Raw genomic sequence first — 17,526 nt, 5'->3', positions numbered from 1 at the left:
AGAATTAGCCAAATGGAAAAGGAGGTCCAAAAGACCACTGAAGAAAATACCACCTTAAAAATTAGACGGAGCAAGTGGAAGCTAGTGACTTTATGAGAAATCAAGATATTATAAAACAGAACCAAAGGAATGAAAAGACAATGTGAAATATCTCATTGGAAAAAGCCACTGATATGGAGAATAGATCCAGGAGAGATAATTTAAAAATTATTGGACTACCTGAAAGCCATGATCAAAAAAAGAGCCTAGACATCATCTTTCAAGAAATTATCAAAGAAAACTGCCCTGATATTCTAGAACCAGAGGGTAAAACAGAAATTGAAAGAATCCACTGATTGCCTCTTGAAAAAGATGCCAAAAAGAAAACTCCCAGGAATGTTGTCGCCAAATTCCAGAGTTTCCAGGTCAAGGAAAAAATACTGCAAGCAGCCAGAAAGAAACAATTTGAATATTGTGGAAACACATCAGAATAACACAAGATCATGACAGTCACAGCAATTCCATCCACCCTTCCAGATGTTGGGATGTTTCAAGATGTAGATTACAGGCTGGGTCTTATATAGCCACCATCTGTGGCCCTGCTAATATTTTCTATCTGTTCAGGCAATAGGGCCCCAGCACTTGGAGTCTATTTTATGGGGCATCTTCTATTTATAGCAACAGTAGAAATACGGTTTTAAATATCAACAAGTTAATATCTAAAGCAAATATGCTACAATTTTATAAAATTTTTGTTATATATTTCTATTTTTAAAAATTTTAGGCATAGTAAAATAAACTTAAAGCTAGGTACTTCTCATATTATTTCATTACATTTATTTCCTTATGGTCTTATCTCATATTATTTCATTACATTTATTTCCTTATGGTCTTATCTCCCTAATAAAAATATAAGATCAATGAAGTTAAGGATATGTCTTATCCACTTATTTTTTCTAACAACTGACACACTGCTCTAAACAGAGTAGGTGTTTAATAAATGTTTGTTAAGTTGAATTTACTGGATATAGGAATAAAAACTGGAGGAAAATTTTTTTAACACGTTCACAGATCTTAAAAAAATAAGTCAAATATTTGCTTACTTGTTTAATCTCTTCATCTTGCTCAGCATATGTATACCGATTAAAACTTTCTTGCACTGCTTGAAGGTTAAACAACATTTGTTTCAGAGCTTCAACAGGACCATGATGTTTACCTCCAGACAGCGTATTTGTCTAAAACCAAAACATATGCTTGAACTTCCAAAGTCATATAGCATTAATTAGAAAAATTCACTTACTAATTTTATCATAGAATTTTAGAGCTGGAGCAGGACTTCAAAAATCAACTCTTCCAACTCCCCTATTTCACCATTATTTATTATAATTAACAATAACAGCATATACTTAAATAATGTTTTACAGTCATAAAAGTGCATATTACCTGATTGTCACAACCACCCTGTAGGGCAGATAGGCAAAATATTATTACTCCCATTTTAGAGATGAGGAAATTGAAGTTCAAAGACTTGGTTCAAGGGTCACACAACCAGTTAGTGGCAGTCAGGACTAGAACATGGGTCATCTGACTTCCAAGTGCTCTATTATATTTAATACATCTGGATAAGACTTGTGTTAACAATATTTTAAAATTCACTCTCAATGCTGCTTAATCATACTGATGTCCCGATTCTTGATGCCTTCGCTAGTTGTAAAAACAAGACAGCTGCAAAACAGGACGGCCTCTGCAATCCCATATTTCATAAATTCCTTTTAAAAGTGTGTAATAATGATCAAGTCATTATTTTCTAACTTCCAGTGGAAGCGTTGAGTGCTCTAACCAGCTTGGTCAACAAAATGCTGAACAGGGCCAGAAGAAATGAAAGGACAAGAACGACTTAACAGCTCTTTTCCTTTCCCAGTCAGAATTTAGGTAGGTTCTGATTAACTGCCCTTTTGGCTTCTCAATAAACTGAGGAGGTACACAAAGAACGGAAAAGAAACCCTGAGTCATCCCTTACTAAACGTCTTGGAGTGGGAAAAACGTTATCAACATTTATTGTGCACCTACTACAGCACTTTGAGCATCAATTCAAACCTCCTCAAATAGTTTTGAGGCACAAATCTCCAAATAGTCATTTTTAATTTGAATATGAATCCTAATGTGTCAAGAAATGTGACTTAAATGTACTTGCAATGGCTAGCATAGTAGTTTCATTGTCATGTTGATCAAAGCTGAATTTTCATATTCTATATATAATTTTTGTTGTATACTCATTTTTCAAATAGTAACTGTGTACTATATATCATATACATATATATATGTATATATATGTATGTATCTATATATAAAACCACTTCATAAGACTGGACCACAATTTATGATTTGAAATTATTGTAAAGATTTAAAGAAACATGTCAGTAACATCTATGATTAATATGATGCCAAGTCCTTGGTCAGAAACAATCTCCTAATGATAACACTGTGACAATAAGAAAATAAAATTCAATTTACTTTCCAGCATTGTTTCCAGGAATTCAGTAAAAATGTAAAAAAGAGTCTGTTAGGAGAGTTACAGTCACAGTTCTTACACATTTTATAGTATATTAAATAGTCCCATTAGTTAAGTTGGGGTAAGTTTTGCTCTCTTTTGAAATTGGTATTGTCACAAAACCCCTTTCAAGTTAATAAAAATTCAACTTTACTTACCGGATGACCCTTATTACAATCCTCAAGGAACTCATGAACACGTTTCACTTTTACGATTTCCTGAGGTCTTTCACCACAATCCACAGGCACAGGGGATTTGCTAAATAGAAATACAGGGTAAACAGGTAATACCAGCATCTAGGAGTATAACTTTATTAGCCACAAATTGTGGTAAAGTCTTACGAATTTCAAACTAGAAACAATAATATAAAATACTGAAAAATATAAATTAGGCAAGGCCATTTTAAGAAGAAACACAGTTTTATTATTTCTAAAGATAGATGGTAGTTTAAACTAAGTTGACCAATCTTCGTGGATATTCTAACTGGGTAAATGGATACATGTGATGATCTTTTAAACAGTACTTCAGAAATCGAGTTTGTACAACTAGCACGCAATATAAAGATGGAGCTGCTTTAAGCAAAGTAACCTTGTTCGTCTCTGTTCGCCTATCAAAAAATTCAAGAGTGCAGTCTGAATTGATGAGTATACATGTTACTGAAAACATCTTCAAAAGCTCTGTAAATATGGAATAGAGTTAGAAAATCATATGGAAAAGAATGATGTGCTTCTTTCATATACTTAAAAAAACCTTATAGCTTTCAAATTCTAAAGGTATAAAGCAAATATACTGGTTTGATCTAAAGCAACTTGGATTCCGGAAGATAAGGACAACTTACTAGCTACATGGCCTTGGGCAAGTCAATGATAATAACAACAACTAGCATTTACATATAGATGTATATATATATATACACACGTATAAAACACATAATATATATAATTATATAATATTGTGTGTGTGTATGTACCAACTTAAGATTCTGCACAGAGCTTTAACTCAGCTATCTCGTTTGATCCTCACAAGAAGCCTGGGGCCTATGTGCTATTATTCTCTCCATTTTATAGATGTGGAAACTGAAGCTGAGAAGTTGGCTTAACCTCTAAAATCCTCAGTTTCCACATCTTTTTTTTTTCCAGTCTAATATCTTTTTTTTTTTAAAAGGTGTTTTATTTATTTTTAGTTTACCACACATGGTTCTACATAGTTTTGAGTTCCAGTTTTTCTCCCCTCCCTCCCAAATTATTTTATTTTGTTTTTTTGGAGGGGGGAAGGCAGGGCAATTGGGGTTAAGTGACTTGCCCAAGGTCACACAGCTAGTAAGTGTGTCAAGTGTCTGAGGCTGGATTTGAACTCAGGTCCTCCTGACTTCAGAGCCTGTGCTCTACTCACTGAGCCATCTAGCTGCCCCCGGTTTCCACATCTTTAAAAGGAAAGGGTTCAACTCTGTGGCATCTAAGGTCTCATCTAAATTCTAAAATTATAATAATATGATTTCTATGTCACAAATAAAAACAATTTCAACATTTTAGTGTCACATTGTTCATGTAAACAAAAATGGAGGAAGAAACACAAAAAAAAATACTTAAGTCAAAATTCTAAAGACCATCTAGAATCTGTAGAAAGAGTATCTGAAAACAAATGTCTAAAATAAGATAACTCTGTATTTTTTACATTATACTGGCAGACAAGTTAAATTTTAGATGTTAATACTAAATCTGTTAGACACAAGCAGACCCTCCTCTGTACCAGTCCCCAAACTGTATTCACATCTTATAGCCCAACACGTTAATTTCCCAGATACATTTTCCCAGAGTACCTGACCAGGCAAATTTCCTTGTTCCACATGAAAGCTGTCCTTTTCATAAAATTCCAAAGCCAACAGGGACTTTAAGAGGTGACTGAATTCAACCTCCTGCTTTCACATATTTCAATTACTAATCATTCCCTCATATCCTGTTTTCAAGACAATCATTCCATACTTCTTTAACCTTTATTTCAAAAATCAAACTGGTATTTATGGAGTGACTACTAAATGCTTAGAACTATACTGGGCCATGAATTAACCCTACAGAGTGGCCTACTTTCTATTCCCTCTCTCTCCTTGGGAACAGTTCTTGAACTTTCCCACTCTAATATTTGTCCACGCTGTTACCACTTCCCAGAATGCCCACCTCCCTCCTATTCTACCTATTCTTCAAGTCCTAGTTCAAATCTCACCTTCATAAAGCTTTCCCTTACCCCAAACGATAATAATCTCTCTTTTCTGCATTCTTACATCATTTATTGTCCAAACCACTTATTCATTTTCTGTGTAATGTTTGACTTTAAATTGTAAAGTCCTTGACAGCAACAAGTTTAAATCCCCCACAGCACATAACAGTTCTTACACATAGGTGCACAAAAAACTGATACTAACCAAAATGGAATGACATTCTGTTTTAAGTGTTCTTAACCTAGGGTCCATGAACCTGTTTTCCAAAACTATTTTGATAACTGTGTTTCAACATAAATGATTACCTTTGTAATCCCATGTATTTAAAAACATCATCCTGAGGAGTTCATATGCTTTATCAGAATGATATAAAGGTACATGACACAAAATAGGTTAAGAACCTGTTCTATTTGGAGAAGACAAACACAATGGAGAACTAAGTAGAAGTCAGCAGCCTTGTTGGGAAAAGCAAATGCATATACAACATCCTTTCTTATTCAGATTAACAATGACTTCTTCCTTCTCTATTTCCTTTATTCTTATCTATCCCTTATAGAATATAGGAGAACATACAGTAGAGTTGTACAATCTAAGTTCCAAGTCCACAACAAAGGAAATAATGAAGGAAAAGTTTATAGAATCAGATCAGAGATAGAAGGGTTCTTTCTGCCTTTACGATTGTTTCTGTACTTAAATTCCCTTCGAATGGAGTCATCAAGCTTGGCCTTTACAAAAAGAAGGCCCTCTTCCCTCCAAAATTATTAAATAGTTATAAGTCCTATTTTTCTTTATACCACTGTAATCTCTTCATACTCCTGATAATACATGAAACGTCACATAAAGGCATCTATAAAACAAAGTCTTTTGACTATTCGTTCAAAATAAGAATGGGCTTATTTTTGCACCTTTTGAAATAAAGAGGGAAAAATGTAGAAATTATGTTGTATGGAGTTATGAGCTATTACATCACCTTGTGGTACAAGAGAATCACAATTTAAAACACATAAGACTTAGCGCTAAAGGTATATGATGACCATTTTTGTGTTTATATACAGGGTGTCCTAAAAGTCTTAGTCTTAGACTTCTTGGTCATTCTGCATGAAGTCCTTTTATCCAAAAAACTGTTCCCAAGGCAAATTTCCTTAAGTGCAAATCTGACCACATGACTCCCCTACTCATTTCAGGGGCTTATTGCCTCTATGACAAAATACAAATTCCTCTTTAGCTTTTAAAGCCCTTCATAACCTTGCTCCACCATATTATTCCATCCTTACTACCCTCTGAAATGCAGCCAAAATGGCTTTTTCTCTGGTTCAACACACAGCATACACTATATTCCATCTCTCAGTCTCCATGTGTTTGCGCCGAGATGCCATGTCCCATACCTGGAATGCACTCCTTACTTCCACCTCATAGAGGCCATCTTTTCCTTTAAGATGAAGCCTAGGCCTTATCTTCTGGATGAAGGCTTTACTGATTCCTCAACTATAAGCACCTTACCTCTTAAATTAACTTGTATTTAACTACTTTATATGTGTATAAGTATCTATTAATTTTATATTTATGCTGTGTATCTACATATATATATATATATACACACATACACACATACTTGTGTCCCCCATTAGAAAGGCATTGTGAATATGACAGTATTCAGTCTGTCTCCCCATTAAGTGCTTAACAAAGACTAGTGGATTAATTTCTATTTTTTCCCATCCCAATGACATATTCCAATAATCATTATTGCTTACTCACAAAGTAACTGGAATATTTTCCCACGATCTTTCTGCTTCTAGTTTATCTACTGAGCAAGGACTGACATCATTTTTCAAGGTACTTGATAATCCTTCAGAAGAATGCTCTAGAGTTCTCCTGGCCTTCAGGATAAGCAATTCAATTTTGTCATCTATTTTTTTTTGAAAAATAAAATTAGATATTTAAGAAAAGCTAAATGCAATATTGTTACTCCAGAAAGATAAAATATCACTCAGATCAGATGCATACAATTTGAAATGTGTTACAAGCACTGATAATTTTTTAAAAACAAGCAATGTTAAAATGACATTTTAGGGAAACAAGAAAAAATGCATTCAAAAGAATATGTAAACTGAATTCCATAAAGGATTAAATATAAAAGTTCCTACATGTTATTGGCTTGTTTCTCAGTTTAGTAGCAAAATTGTAAAAGAAAAGAAAAGTTACCACTGAATGGCTTTTTGGATTTCCCTGAGAAAGGTATACGCTCATGAAATTGACCAAGTTCACAACTGTGTTTACAATTAACTATTTTGTCACTTGTGGAGTCTGAAATGCCACAATGCTCAAGTGAAGGTTCATAACAATCCAATTTATGAGCAAACTGAGTTTTTCTTTTCTCCATATAAATGTCTTGTTCTTTTTTTTGCATCCAAGAACTACTTTGACTGGATGAATTGGGTAACAGATCTTGATCGTGTAGCCAAAGAGGATAACTGTAATCAGGAATACTAGTTATCCCTGACACGTTAAGGTCAGACTTCTGGCTAGTAAGCCATCTTGGGTAATTTTTTCTACTATGGTCCTTTGAATTTTCTTTGGGCAATGGCATCTCTGAAGAATATTCTGATGATGCAGAAATATATTTGCAATGTTTATTTGAAGTATTTTTTATCACACCACAATGCTTTTCATTGGTATCTGAGAATAGAACGGGAGTAAATGGGTCCTCATTTCCCACAGGCTTGCAAGGATCTAGAAAACTGCGATTTCTTTCATTTTCTGATGAAGCTTTTTTAAGAAGTTTTCTGTCCTGTTTGTTATTTTGATGTAGTGATCCAACATAAGTATCGGTAGACAGTGATCCGTCTGGTGGAAAACGTACTAGATCATCAGTTGTTAGGCTAATAGAGTCTATGTCACCAATCATCTGGTTTCTACCAGATGACTTTGATCTTTTGCAGTCAAAGTCTAGAAAACCTAAAAAAAAAATCATATTGCATATTTGTGCTTATGCTTCTGTTTCATATTTATTATATTTATCAATTTCTCATATTATATTTATATATAATTTCAAAAACTAGTTATGATTAAAAAACCCGGGGTTTTTTTCCTTCTCTTCTCTCCCCAAAACTTTACAAGTAAAAATAAAGTTATCTATGCCTCAACTTTACAAGTAAAAATAAAGTTATCTATGCCTCACAATAACATTTCACCTTGTTTTCGTGGGCCACAGATCACTGTCATTCTCTTGCCTAGCATGTTTCCTTGTCTTACTTATTCCAGTTTTTCCTCTATTCTCTTTTCCGCTTCCCTAGGTTGTTTCTGTTTCCAGTTATTCTACTGGGCCTTTTTCTTTCACTCTCTGCCTTAAAGCCTGAGTATAAAGCCTCCCAGCCTTTAAATGTCCTCTCCCGTTCTCCTGTTGGTGCCAAATGAAGAAAAGTACCTTTGATTTTTCTGGAAGAGATTGATGGATCAGGCCAAGGATTTGGAAGAGCAATGTTTTTAATAATAGCAAAACACTATCATAGATTAATTGAGCTCTTAATTTTTATCTTATCAAAACTAGTGAGAGAGAATGGGAAAAAGCACAGAATCAAGCAATTATTGAATTAGAAAGGAATCAGAGGTCAAGTAATCCAAACTTTTTTAAAAGATGAGGAAATCAGGACCAAAGAAGGTAGGTTAAATGATTTATTAAAGGTTGTTATTAGTGACCAGGCCAACAACAAAATCCATTTCTAGTTCAGAATTTCTTCCTGTACACAGCAGGAAGATAATCAAATAGAAGACTTACTCCCCTAAATTATCCAATGCATTTTATCTTCTAGCTTCCTCTTCCTACTATCAATGAAATGAATCACAGAAATGTAAAAACTCAAAAAGTTAATTAGCATCGGAGTACAATGGACTCAAAAAGAATCTACAACTGAAAAAGCTTGGGAACCAAATAATTACATAGTGCTTTTATGTAAGATCAGGTTTTGTAAAATAATTCTTATCTAGCCTCTTCTCCCCACAAAAACTAATCCTCCAAAAGTACAATGCATAAAATTATTATACATAGTTAAAAACATAGCAAAGTATAATAAAAGCATACCATTTGGGGATTTAGAAAGAAATTTGGAGAACTTGGAATTCTGAGTAAGGTTAAACTTCCTAATACTTTTATCATGAGACATATAATTTAGCTCAAAATCATCAATGTAGGCCTGTAATGCCTGAGAAGCAGAGCTGTAAAGCTTGTCTTTATACTTTATAGAGGCACCGAAGTCAGAGGAATTACTGCTGTTCAAGCTGCAACTTGCTAGAAGAGAAGATACTGTAGATTTAGGAGGATAAATGCTGCATTTTTTAATTGGCTTTGCCATGGTTTTCTCAAAATGGGCTCCTATTTCATCTTTAAAACAAAACAGTAAACACACAAATAGGTACATGAGATTTGAGTTCAAATAACAAATGTAGCTACACTAATATAAACTATAAATGTTATCATTCCTTTAAAGCAGGAGTTCTTAATCTTTTTTGTGTCGTTGGCTTCTTTGGCATTCTGGTGAAGCCAGAATAATGTTTTTGAATGGTTAAAATAAAAAGGAAACCATGATTGAAACACAGTTATCAAAATATTAAAAAGACAAGTTCATGGACCCCAGGGTAATAACCCTGATGAAACAGTTATCCTTATTAAGATTCTCAAGTCTTATATAGAATGTCCCAAAAGATTTTTAGGATATCCCATATAGTAGCTAATCAATCAATGTTAACTTTATTGGTACGGATATCAGTAAATATTTTGGAAAGGGAATCAAGAACATAAGGCATATTTAATGATAAATAATAAACAGTTCTGATATATTTATGATACACTTTATTAAATTATTATAACTTGAATCTTTAGTTATCTTGATATAGTATGTTAAAACCTAGCTACTCTCCAGTGTTATGCTGTAGATCTCAATAGTCCTCAGGCAAGGATGGAGAAAAGGCCAGCTAGAAAGTAAGAATTATGGTGAAAGCCGGGGGGACCAGTGAAATCTGGGTACAAAGTTGAGTGAACTAACAAGAGCCAAAATGAAAACTAGTAGCAGATGGGGTGAGGAAAGTCTCCCATATATCTACTATTTTTTTCTACAGTACATAGGTGAGAATAACAGTGGTATTTCATAACCAGTACAGCATCAAGAAAATAAGCAGAAAACTGGGCCGAGGTTTCTGGCTTATCTGTCCTATGGCATCAGTATTTTGGCCAAAGGGTCAAACCTTATGCCTGAATACAATATGACCAGAATTATATGCCTATCCATTATAGCACTACTTTCAATCTAAAAGGTTTAAAGTCTTTATCAATGTATGTTGAAAAACAGCATTAATTTGATTTGGCACATAAAATAAGGGTACCAAATAGTACTCACTTTTTTAAGGTCCTACAAAATACAAGTGGATGCTCTGTTGTATTTTCATAGTGATGCATTCTATGACATCACAACAGAAAGCATTCCTTTCCAGCAATATTTTCCAACCTTTAAACGTTCCTCTAGAGAAAAAAAAAATGGAACTGGGAGAGGAAAAGAGGGAAAGGAATACATTTAAATGAGGGTGGGAGAGGAAACAATACTCAGAATACCTACTTGGCACAAAATCATAAAAACCGATTTCAAATAATCTGGGGTAACATACCGGCTGTGTGACCTGAGGAAATCACTTACCCTTTGTGCCCCAGGCAACTCTTAACAATTGAAGTCACAATTGATCTGCATAGGTAAAAAGAGTTCCCCACACTGGCATGAAAGCAGTTTTTGCCTGGGAAAAAATGTATTTGATGGTATGAAAGTTTCTAAAATCTTTCTCTCATATATTTTCGTAGCAGTAGATGCTTATTTTGAAAGTCCTTTGATTTTTACAGATTACTAGGTTTCAACATATATGTATTCACCCTCATTTTTATAGAGCGTGATACTGAGGTCAAAAAGCTTGTCCAGGATGGCTTAAAGGCCAAGCAGGCTGTGGAATCCAGGTCTCATTTCAGTATTGACCAAGCCCAGTGTCATGAGAAGCTATAAAAATAGTTCAAAGTTTCCATTTCCCTAGGTTTTATAAGTGGTCAATGAAAGGAATAGGGAGAGAAAGAAGTATTGTTATGTTATCACCTGTGCTAAGTAGTTTTTTCTCCATGATGACAAATTGCCATTGTTTAAAATTTATTTAATGTTCCATACATACCACAGTCTGTTTTTAACTTGAAGAATTATAAAAACATATGCTGTGTATTTGTGGAAACCATACCATTAAATAGTTGCCCTTTACATGAAACTAAATAGCCATGAAAAGAAATTTTTTAATATGACTTGTTTCTTTCTAGTTATCAGTCAGTAAACAAACATTTATTTGCTTGTATGTGCCAGAGACTGTGCTAATCAATGGAGATTAAAAAATATGGTCCCAGCCTTCTAGGAGCTCGCATTAGGAGGTAACATGAAAACAATTGTCTACACACAAAATATATACAGAGTGAATGGCAGGTAATCTCAGAAGGGACTAGCAATGAGACTACTCCCTTTATCTTTCATAGGTATCCTTTTAATCAATGTGAACAGCTCCAACTTTTTTAGTGCTTAAGTTAATGTTGGTGTTACCTACTTCCCTTCAAGGAAGCTTAAGTATTTTAGAAATAAAGTCATTTAACTCTTTTCCACTATTAAAATGAAGAGATGATCCCTGTCAACCTTACAGCACTAACAACAGTGCTTGTGGTACCTCAAAAAAATGAAGTTATCATGTCAGAGTTTAATGTTATTCTTATTCTATTTATAACATAGTAGTAATTAACAAATGTGCTATACTAAATGCAAAGGAACTTAATTTTTAGCATTTATATCCAATTGTGTTGTAAAATTAAAATAAATTTTATTTCCTTGTATTAATCGCTTATCAGCTAAAATGTTGCTTATAAATCTAATTTTATATAAAACTATATTAACGATCATTTACTTTTTATTAAATGTCCCAAGTCTATAACTGAGTAACAGGGTGAAAAAGCAAAATGTAGCTGCCTTAATGACAAAGATTATGGATATGACTGGCAATTAACGTGGCAGGCACCAAGGAAAGGATAAGATGGATGTAAATTATTCTCCCTCCAATTTTTCCTCTTCTTCCAACAAGCACAGAGCTGCAGGAGGAAGAGGTAAGGTATACTGTAAGTTACCTGACATCCCGATTCCCAGCATATTCTCCTACTGATACACAAGCGTGATTTTACCTGTTTCTCAAATGCTGCTTCCATACCCCATTGTTGCAACTCAGAAGCATCATCAAATGTTTTCTGGAGGGTCTGAACTAAGCGAGAGCTCACCAGACATCAAACAAAATTCAACTTTAGTAGTTGAATAGACCACCCTATGACACGCAAATGCCCAAGGAATGAAACAAAAACAGGCTTTCAGGTATTCCTTCAGTTTGGTTTCAGAAAATTATTTTTCATGGAATTACTCTTTTCAGAAAGTGCAAAAATATGTGGAGAGGCTCGCTAGCACTTTAGTAGGCAACCACCAGTATTTCTAGAGCTTTCTAGAGCAATTTCTTTTAACAGAGGTTACGTCGTGTATTAAACAACACGGATAAATACAATCCTCTATCGGGACAATACTAATTTGTACTTCCCAGTTTTTTCCTTAACTCCAGAGCATCCTCAAGACTCACAATTGCTACGCCTTCTCTTCAGGGTCTTGGATAACTAATCTCTCTTCCTGGAACTCCTCGCGCGAACTTACGAATACGTGTCTTTAATTTAATAACCACTTACTGAGAAGCCTCTGCATGTACACAGCTCTCGGACGAACTGATAAGCGAGGAGTCTCTGCACTCTGACCTACTCAAGCCCTTCTTCATCCTCCTAAACTAGACACTGGGGGCACCTCCCCCGCCCCTCCCTCCAAGCTCCAGCCGGACTCGTGGGAAGCCAAGCTCACAGCAGGTGCACCTCCCGCCCACGCCGTGCTACGTGCTACGGGCCCATCTCCTCCATCTCCCGCATCCTTTCTTTCTCTCCGTACGGGTTCTGCCCCTGCGGATGGTGCCTCCTTCCTCGCCCGCCCTGGGCGTGAATCTCGGGCCCCGCCCCCTCCTCTTCCTCCTCCCTCCGGGTCCCCGAGGGGCGTCAGCCGCCCCGCCCCCAGGAACCCCTCGAGCGGCGGCCTCGCGGGGAAGTCGTCGCCAGCCCACCTTCCCGGTTGCTCCCAGGCCCCAGCCACGGGACTACACCAAGCGGCACCCGCTTCCGCGACCCCGGCCCGATGCTCGGTGCATCCACGGGTCCGGGACCGGAGCGACGCATAACCTCCGCGATCGCCCCTCGTCTCGGCCCTTCCAGCTCCGTCACAGCGGAGGGAAGCGCGTCGCCCGCCCTTTCTTTCAAACCGACTTCCAAGTTGGAGCTCGGGCTGTACGCATGCGCGACATTCGTTCGCCTTGGGGGGCGAGAGGGTGGGAGTCTTGGAAGGAGGAGATGTGGGGTAGAGGAGGTGTATTAGGCGCGGCGCCTTCTGGGAGTTGTAGTTTATCCCCCCCCACTCCACCCCCACCCCCACCCCTCTTGCATTGGTGGGGGTGGTTCTGGACCACTACAACCTGCTCTGCCCTCCTCCCCACCTCCAGTTCATCATCTGCTCTCTTCCATCACGGCGGATCCTCATCCAGCTCGCGCTGGGGACAGGCCCTTCCTTCTTTTGCCAGATCCCAGAGTCTGTGTGAAAGGAAGAGGTGAGCGAGGGGTACTCTAGGGCTCTGTGTCTGCTGCTGCCGCTGCCGGGAGAGACCCAGCCCTGCAGCCCCAGTTCCTCCAGGTGAGCCTCAGTTTCCTCCTTACCCAGACCCCCTCCAAGAAAAAGAACCCCTCAATGAATGGAGACATCTCCACTTGGTCTCACCGACCCCCATTCTGTGGGATATCCAGAGATAGCCAACACCCTTCCCCATCTTCTCCCTCCTCCTCCCCACTCACCCCACCCTTTCCCTAGGCATCAAGCTCTTCGGCCTGAATCTTGCCTGACCAGGTGGGGCCAGCACTGAAGGAGAGTGGTCGGTGCTGGATTTTCCATAAACGCCTTCGAGAAGCTGACTCCCAGGAAAGGATGACAATGTCCCAAGCTCAGATTGGAGTCACCGGCATGTCAGAAGAGGGATTATGGCAAATGTTGATTCAAAAACTGCATTAAGAAAAAGTGTTTGCATGTTAAAGAGGGAAGGTGGGGGAGAGGTGCCTAGTTTCAAATGGTGTTGATATTTTAAAAAGCAGATGCTCTTTTTAAAATTTTTTCCACTTACTAAATGTGGAAAAATTACCCTTAATTTCAGATAAATATGGGTAAATTTCAGCTGATCTGACATAAATACCACCAGGTAAAACAATTTAGTTTTGCCCCTCCTCTCCTCTGACCTATACTAGAATCAAATAGCTGTGATTAAAAAAAATTTTTTTTGTCCTTTTATTCTCTTATTTTCTATTTGGCAAATCTCTCAAGTCCAAAGCTATAAAACTGTGATACCTCTTAATCTGGTGATTTCTAGATCAGTATTCAAGATCTGTATCAATATATATGCATATACGTTCTATTCGATATCTATTGGATGTATATGTATATAGACTTGTACCTATAGATACATATATATATATACACCTATACATATACATATATACACACACCCATTCTAAGACAACCACAAGCCAATGTTCAAATAACAAAGGTTGTCAAATATGTGAAAATATAAAAGTCAATGATGTGATTTTGAGAGGCTTATTTTGTTTTAATTTCAAATCAGATAACTTTTTAAAGAGATTGTATTAGGCATTTTATTATTTAAGGATTTTCCCCAAAAAAATCTTTCCTGTAAATTTTGTTTAAATATTTCCCCGTACACTATCTTTTTAGAATTCTTGATAAGATAGCTCTTCATTTAATTTTGCAGTCAGAAGGACTGCCATATTTCATATCCTTACTCTTCTTGAGGCCTGCCTTCCTCTTTCCCTTCCCTCCCCTCTTTCCTCCCTCTTTCCTCCCTCCCTCTCTCCCTCCCTTCCCTTCCCTTCCCTCCTTCCTCTTCCTCTTCTCCCTCTGTCCACATGGGGAATCATTCCCTGACTTGTGGATGCTCTGCCTAAGGGAATATAAATTTTGATCGCTGAAACCTCACAAGATATCTTGGGGTTTATTTTATAGGCTAGATTTTTTTCTCTCCACTGCTTACTTATTCTGTCATTAAAAAAAAAAACTGAAACAATTAACTCTTTTGACCCATGTAGTTTCATTTATGATTTTTTGAAATACAGCACTGGAAAACTAGGCTTTGATAAAACCCCTTAGGATTCAAATGGAGCTACTTAAAGGTGCCTTATACCCAAATCATGGTGGCTCTCAGTGATGGCCAACAGTAGGTCCCAACCCAAGCCTCACTTGGTCCTTGTTTGGGTTCCTGTGGCTCAGAGTGAGTGTAAATAGCAATTGTTTCCATTCTAGCCAGAAACCCTGAGAGTCTACCCCCACCAGCTTGATTTTTTTTTAAGTAGGCAAACTAGACTATCTTTTGCCTCATTTCTTACCTATCTTTAAATCACTGAATGGTTCTTGCCTCAGATAAACTGAGAGCTGGGAAAGACCATAGCTTAAAAAGGCCAAGGACTCCCACTGAATCTGAGGTTATTTCCAGTTGTCCTGATCTGTGCCTTGCCAGTGGGCTCAGATGACCCTGGAGAAGAGAGAGAAGCTGATGATTTTGCACAACTCTGCCTCCCTTAAATCCAATTTACTTGCAGGTCAAGACATCACACTCCTGATGTCATTGGTCCTCTTTGAAAGGAAGGACAAATAACAAGTGTCAACAAAGCTTCATTGTAAATGTATGTAAATGCCCCCCCCCCTCGTTAAAGTTGTAAATAATAGAATATGTTCCTTTATTTTAGAAAAACAGTACAAAAGAAATTATCAAATATACTAACAAAATTAATTCATCAAAATATATTCATTTTTAATTTAGAGAAATATGTAAAACTTGTAGAGATTCATAATACATATCTTTTGTAGCCATTGGAAATTTGATAAAGCAAACATTTATTAAACACCTACTGTATGCAAAGCACTGTTAGGTTAACCGAAAGTGGAAGGAGTTTAGATATACATGATCTAAGTCATGAAGCTTCCATTCTGGCAGAGAGATAAGACACAAATGCAGACAACTATAATATATAATAATATAACCTGGTAAGTACATCAGAGAAGTACAAAACAAACTGTTAGTGAAATCCAAGAGGAAAAATAAAACTGTTCCTAGCAAAGGGTGTGAAGACATTTGAACTGAGCTTTACAGGCTAGGTAGGAAATTCAACAGGCAAAGAAGGACATTCCAAACATAGGGAACAGCATGGGCTAAGATATGCAGGCATGAGCGCTCAGGGATTGATTGAGGGACAGAGAACCGTACCTAGTGGCTGTAGAAGCACAGAATATATAGAGGGTAATATTACAAGGTTGAAAAGATAGTGACAACAGAGAGACTAAGTACCTTGAGCACCATGCAAAGGAATTTAAACTTTGTAGATAATAGTCTCTAAAGCTTTTTTAGCAGAGACTTAATGTGATGTAGGCAAAAGAAAAATTATTTTGGCACTGATATGAAGGATGGCTTTGAGATGCCAGAAAGTAGAGGAAGAAGACCAGCTAGGATTTTGCAATAGTCTGGGCCGGGGGTGGGCAACCTGTGGCTTTGAGGCCACCCGTGGCCTTGAGGCTGTAGGTTCCCCATCCCTGACTCTGGGCAAATAGATGATACTGAAGCTTTGTACTGCAGTGGTCAGAGTGAGAATCAAGACGAAGGAAGAGAAGTTTCAGAGATGGAATTCAAAGGACCTGGTAACTGATTAACTTTGAAAGGTGGGCAAGAGGGAAGAATCACATATAACACCAGCATAAGGAACCCTGGAGACAAGGGTGTTCATGTTTTGCCACAGACAGTGAAGTTGGAAGTAGTGACGGAATTGGTGGGATGTTTAGGTTAAGATGTACTGTGTAGGGATTTGGAGTTGTGGGTCTGGATCTCAGGAGAAAGGTCAGGTCAAGAATGAGATTTGGGACTGTTCTGCAGAGACAGAGACTAAAAGAGTGAATGAGATTGCCAGGAGAGAATGAAGGAAAAGAGGAGGGCTGAGGACAGACTTTTAGGCAACACCTACATTATAGGTTCAAGCAAAAGGAAAAATGGTTGTTGTAGAGTGAGGAGTAGAACTGGGAAAGTGTAATGTCTGAAGCCAATGGATGAGAGAATATATAGGAGAAAAGGAATGGTCAAAAGCTTCATACGGGTTGAGGAGGAAAAGGGATCGGAAAGTTTTTGTGACATTTGAGAGGGCAATTTCAGAAGAGTGCTAGGGGTAAAAGCCAGATTGAAAGGATTTGAGGAGAAACTGAGTAGTGAGGAAGAATAGGAAGCAAGTATAAAAAATTTTCCCCAGAAGTCTGAAAGTGAAAGGAAGGTAAGAGGTAGAAGGTATAAGTCAAGGGAAGACCTTTTTTTCCCTCTTCCTTCATCCCTCCTTCCCTCCCTCCCTCTTTTCTTCCTTCTCTCTCTCTCTCTCTCTCTCTCTCTCTCTCTCTCTCTCTCTCTCTCTCTTTCTCTCTTTCTAGGATTGGAGACAGAGGAGTATGTAAACAAGTGGGAAGTATCTATTTGAGAAACTGATTGTAGGTGTGTACTAGAGAAGGAATGCCAGTTGGAACAATCTTGCAGAAGTCAGAAGTTGAATGGAATGAGGGGA

General features: G+C 37.3%; 1 protein-coding gene across 1 annotated transcript in view; it reads right to left on the bottom strand.

Moving 5' to 3' along the window:
- The window catches only part of C1H18orf54 (chromosome 1 C18orf54 homolog), a 30,331-nt gene extending 18,396 nt beyond the window's left edge, over positions 1–11,935 (bottom strand). Inside the window, exons 1-6 of the mRNA XM_036746265.1 lie at positions 11,929–11,935; positions 8,824–9,123; positions 6,948–7,700; positions 6,501–6,651; positions 2,689–2,788; positions 1,083–1,214 (exon numbers count right to left, since the gene is read on the bottom strand). Of these exons, the coding sequence (XP_036602160.1) occupies positions 1,083–1,214; positions 2,689–2,788; positions 6,501–6,651; positions 6,948–7,700; positions 8,824–9,123; positions 11,929–11,935 (1,443 nt within the window). The remainder of the gene's footprint in view (positions 1–1,082; positions 1,215–2,688; positions 2,789–6,500; positions 6,652–6,947; positions 7,701–8,823; positions 9,124–11,928) is intronic.
- Positions 11,936–17,526: the final 5,591 nt, after the last annotated feature.

The sequence above is a fragment of the Trichosurus vulpecula genome, chromosome 1 (assembly GCF_011100635.1).
Source record: "Trichosurus vulpecula isolate mTriVul1 chromosome 1, mTriVul1.pri, whole genome shotgun sequence".
NCBI classification, from domain to species: domain Eukaryota; kingdom Metazoa; phylum Chordata; class Mammalia; order Diprotodontia; family Phalangeridae; genus Trichosurus; species Trichosurus vulpecula.
This window is presented reverse-complemented; position numbering and strand designations above follow the sequence as displayed.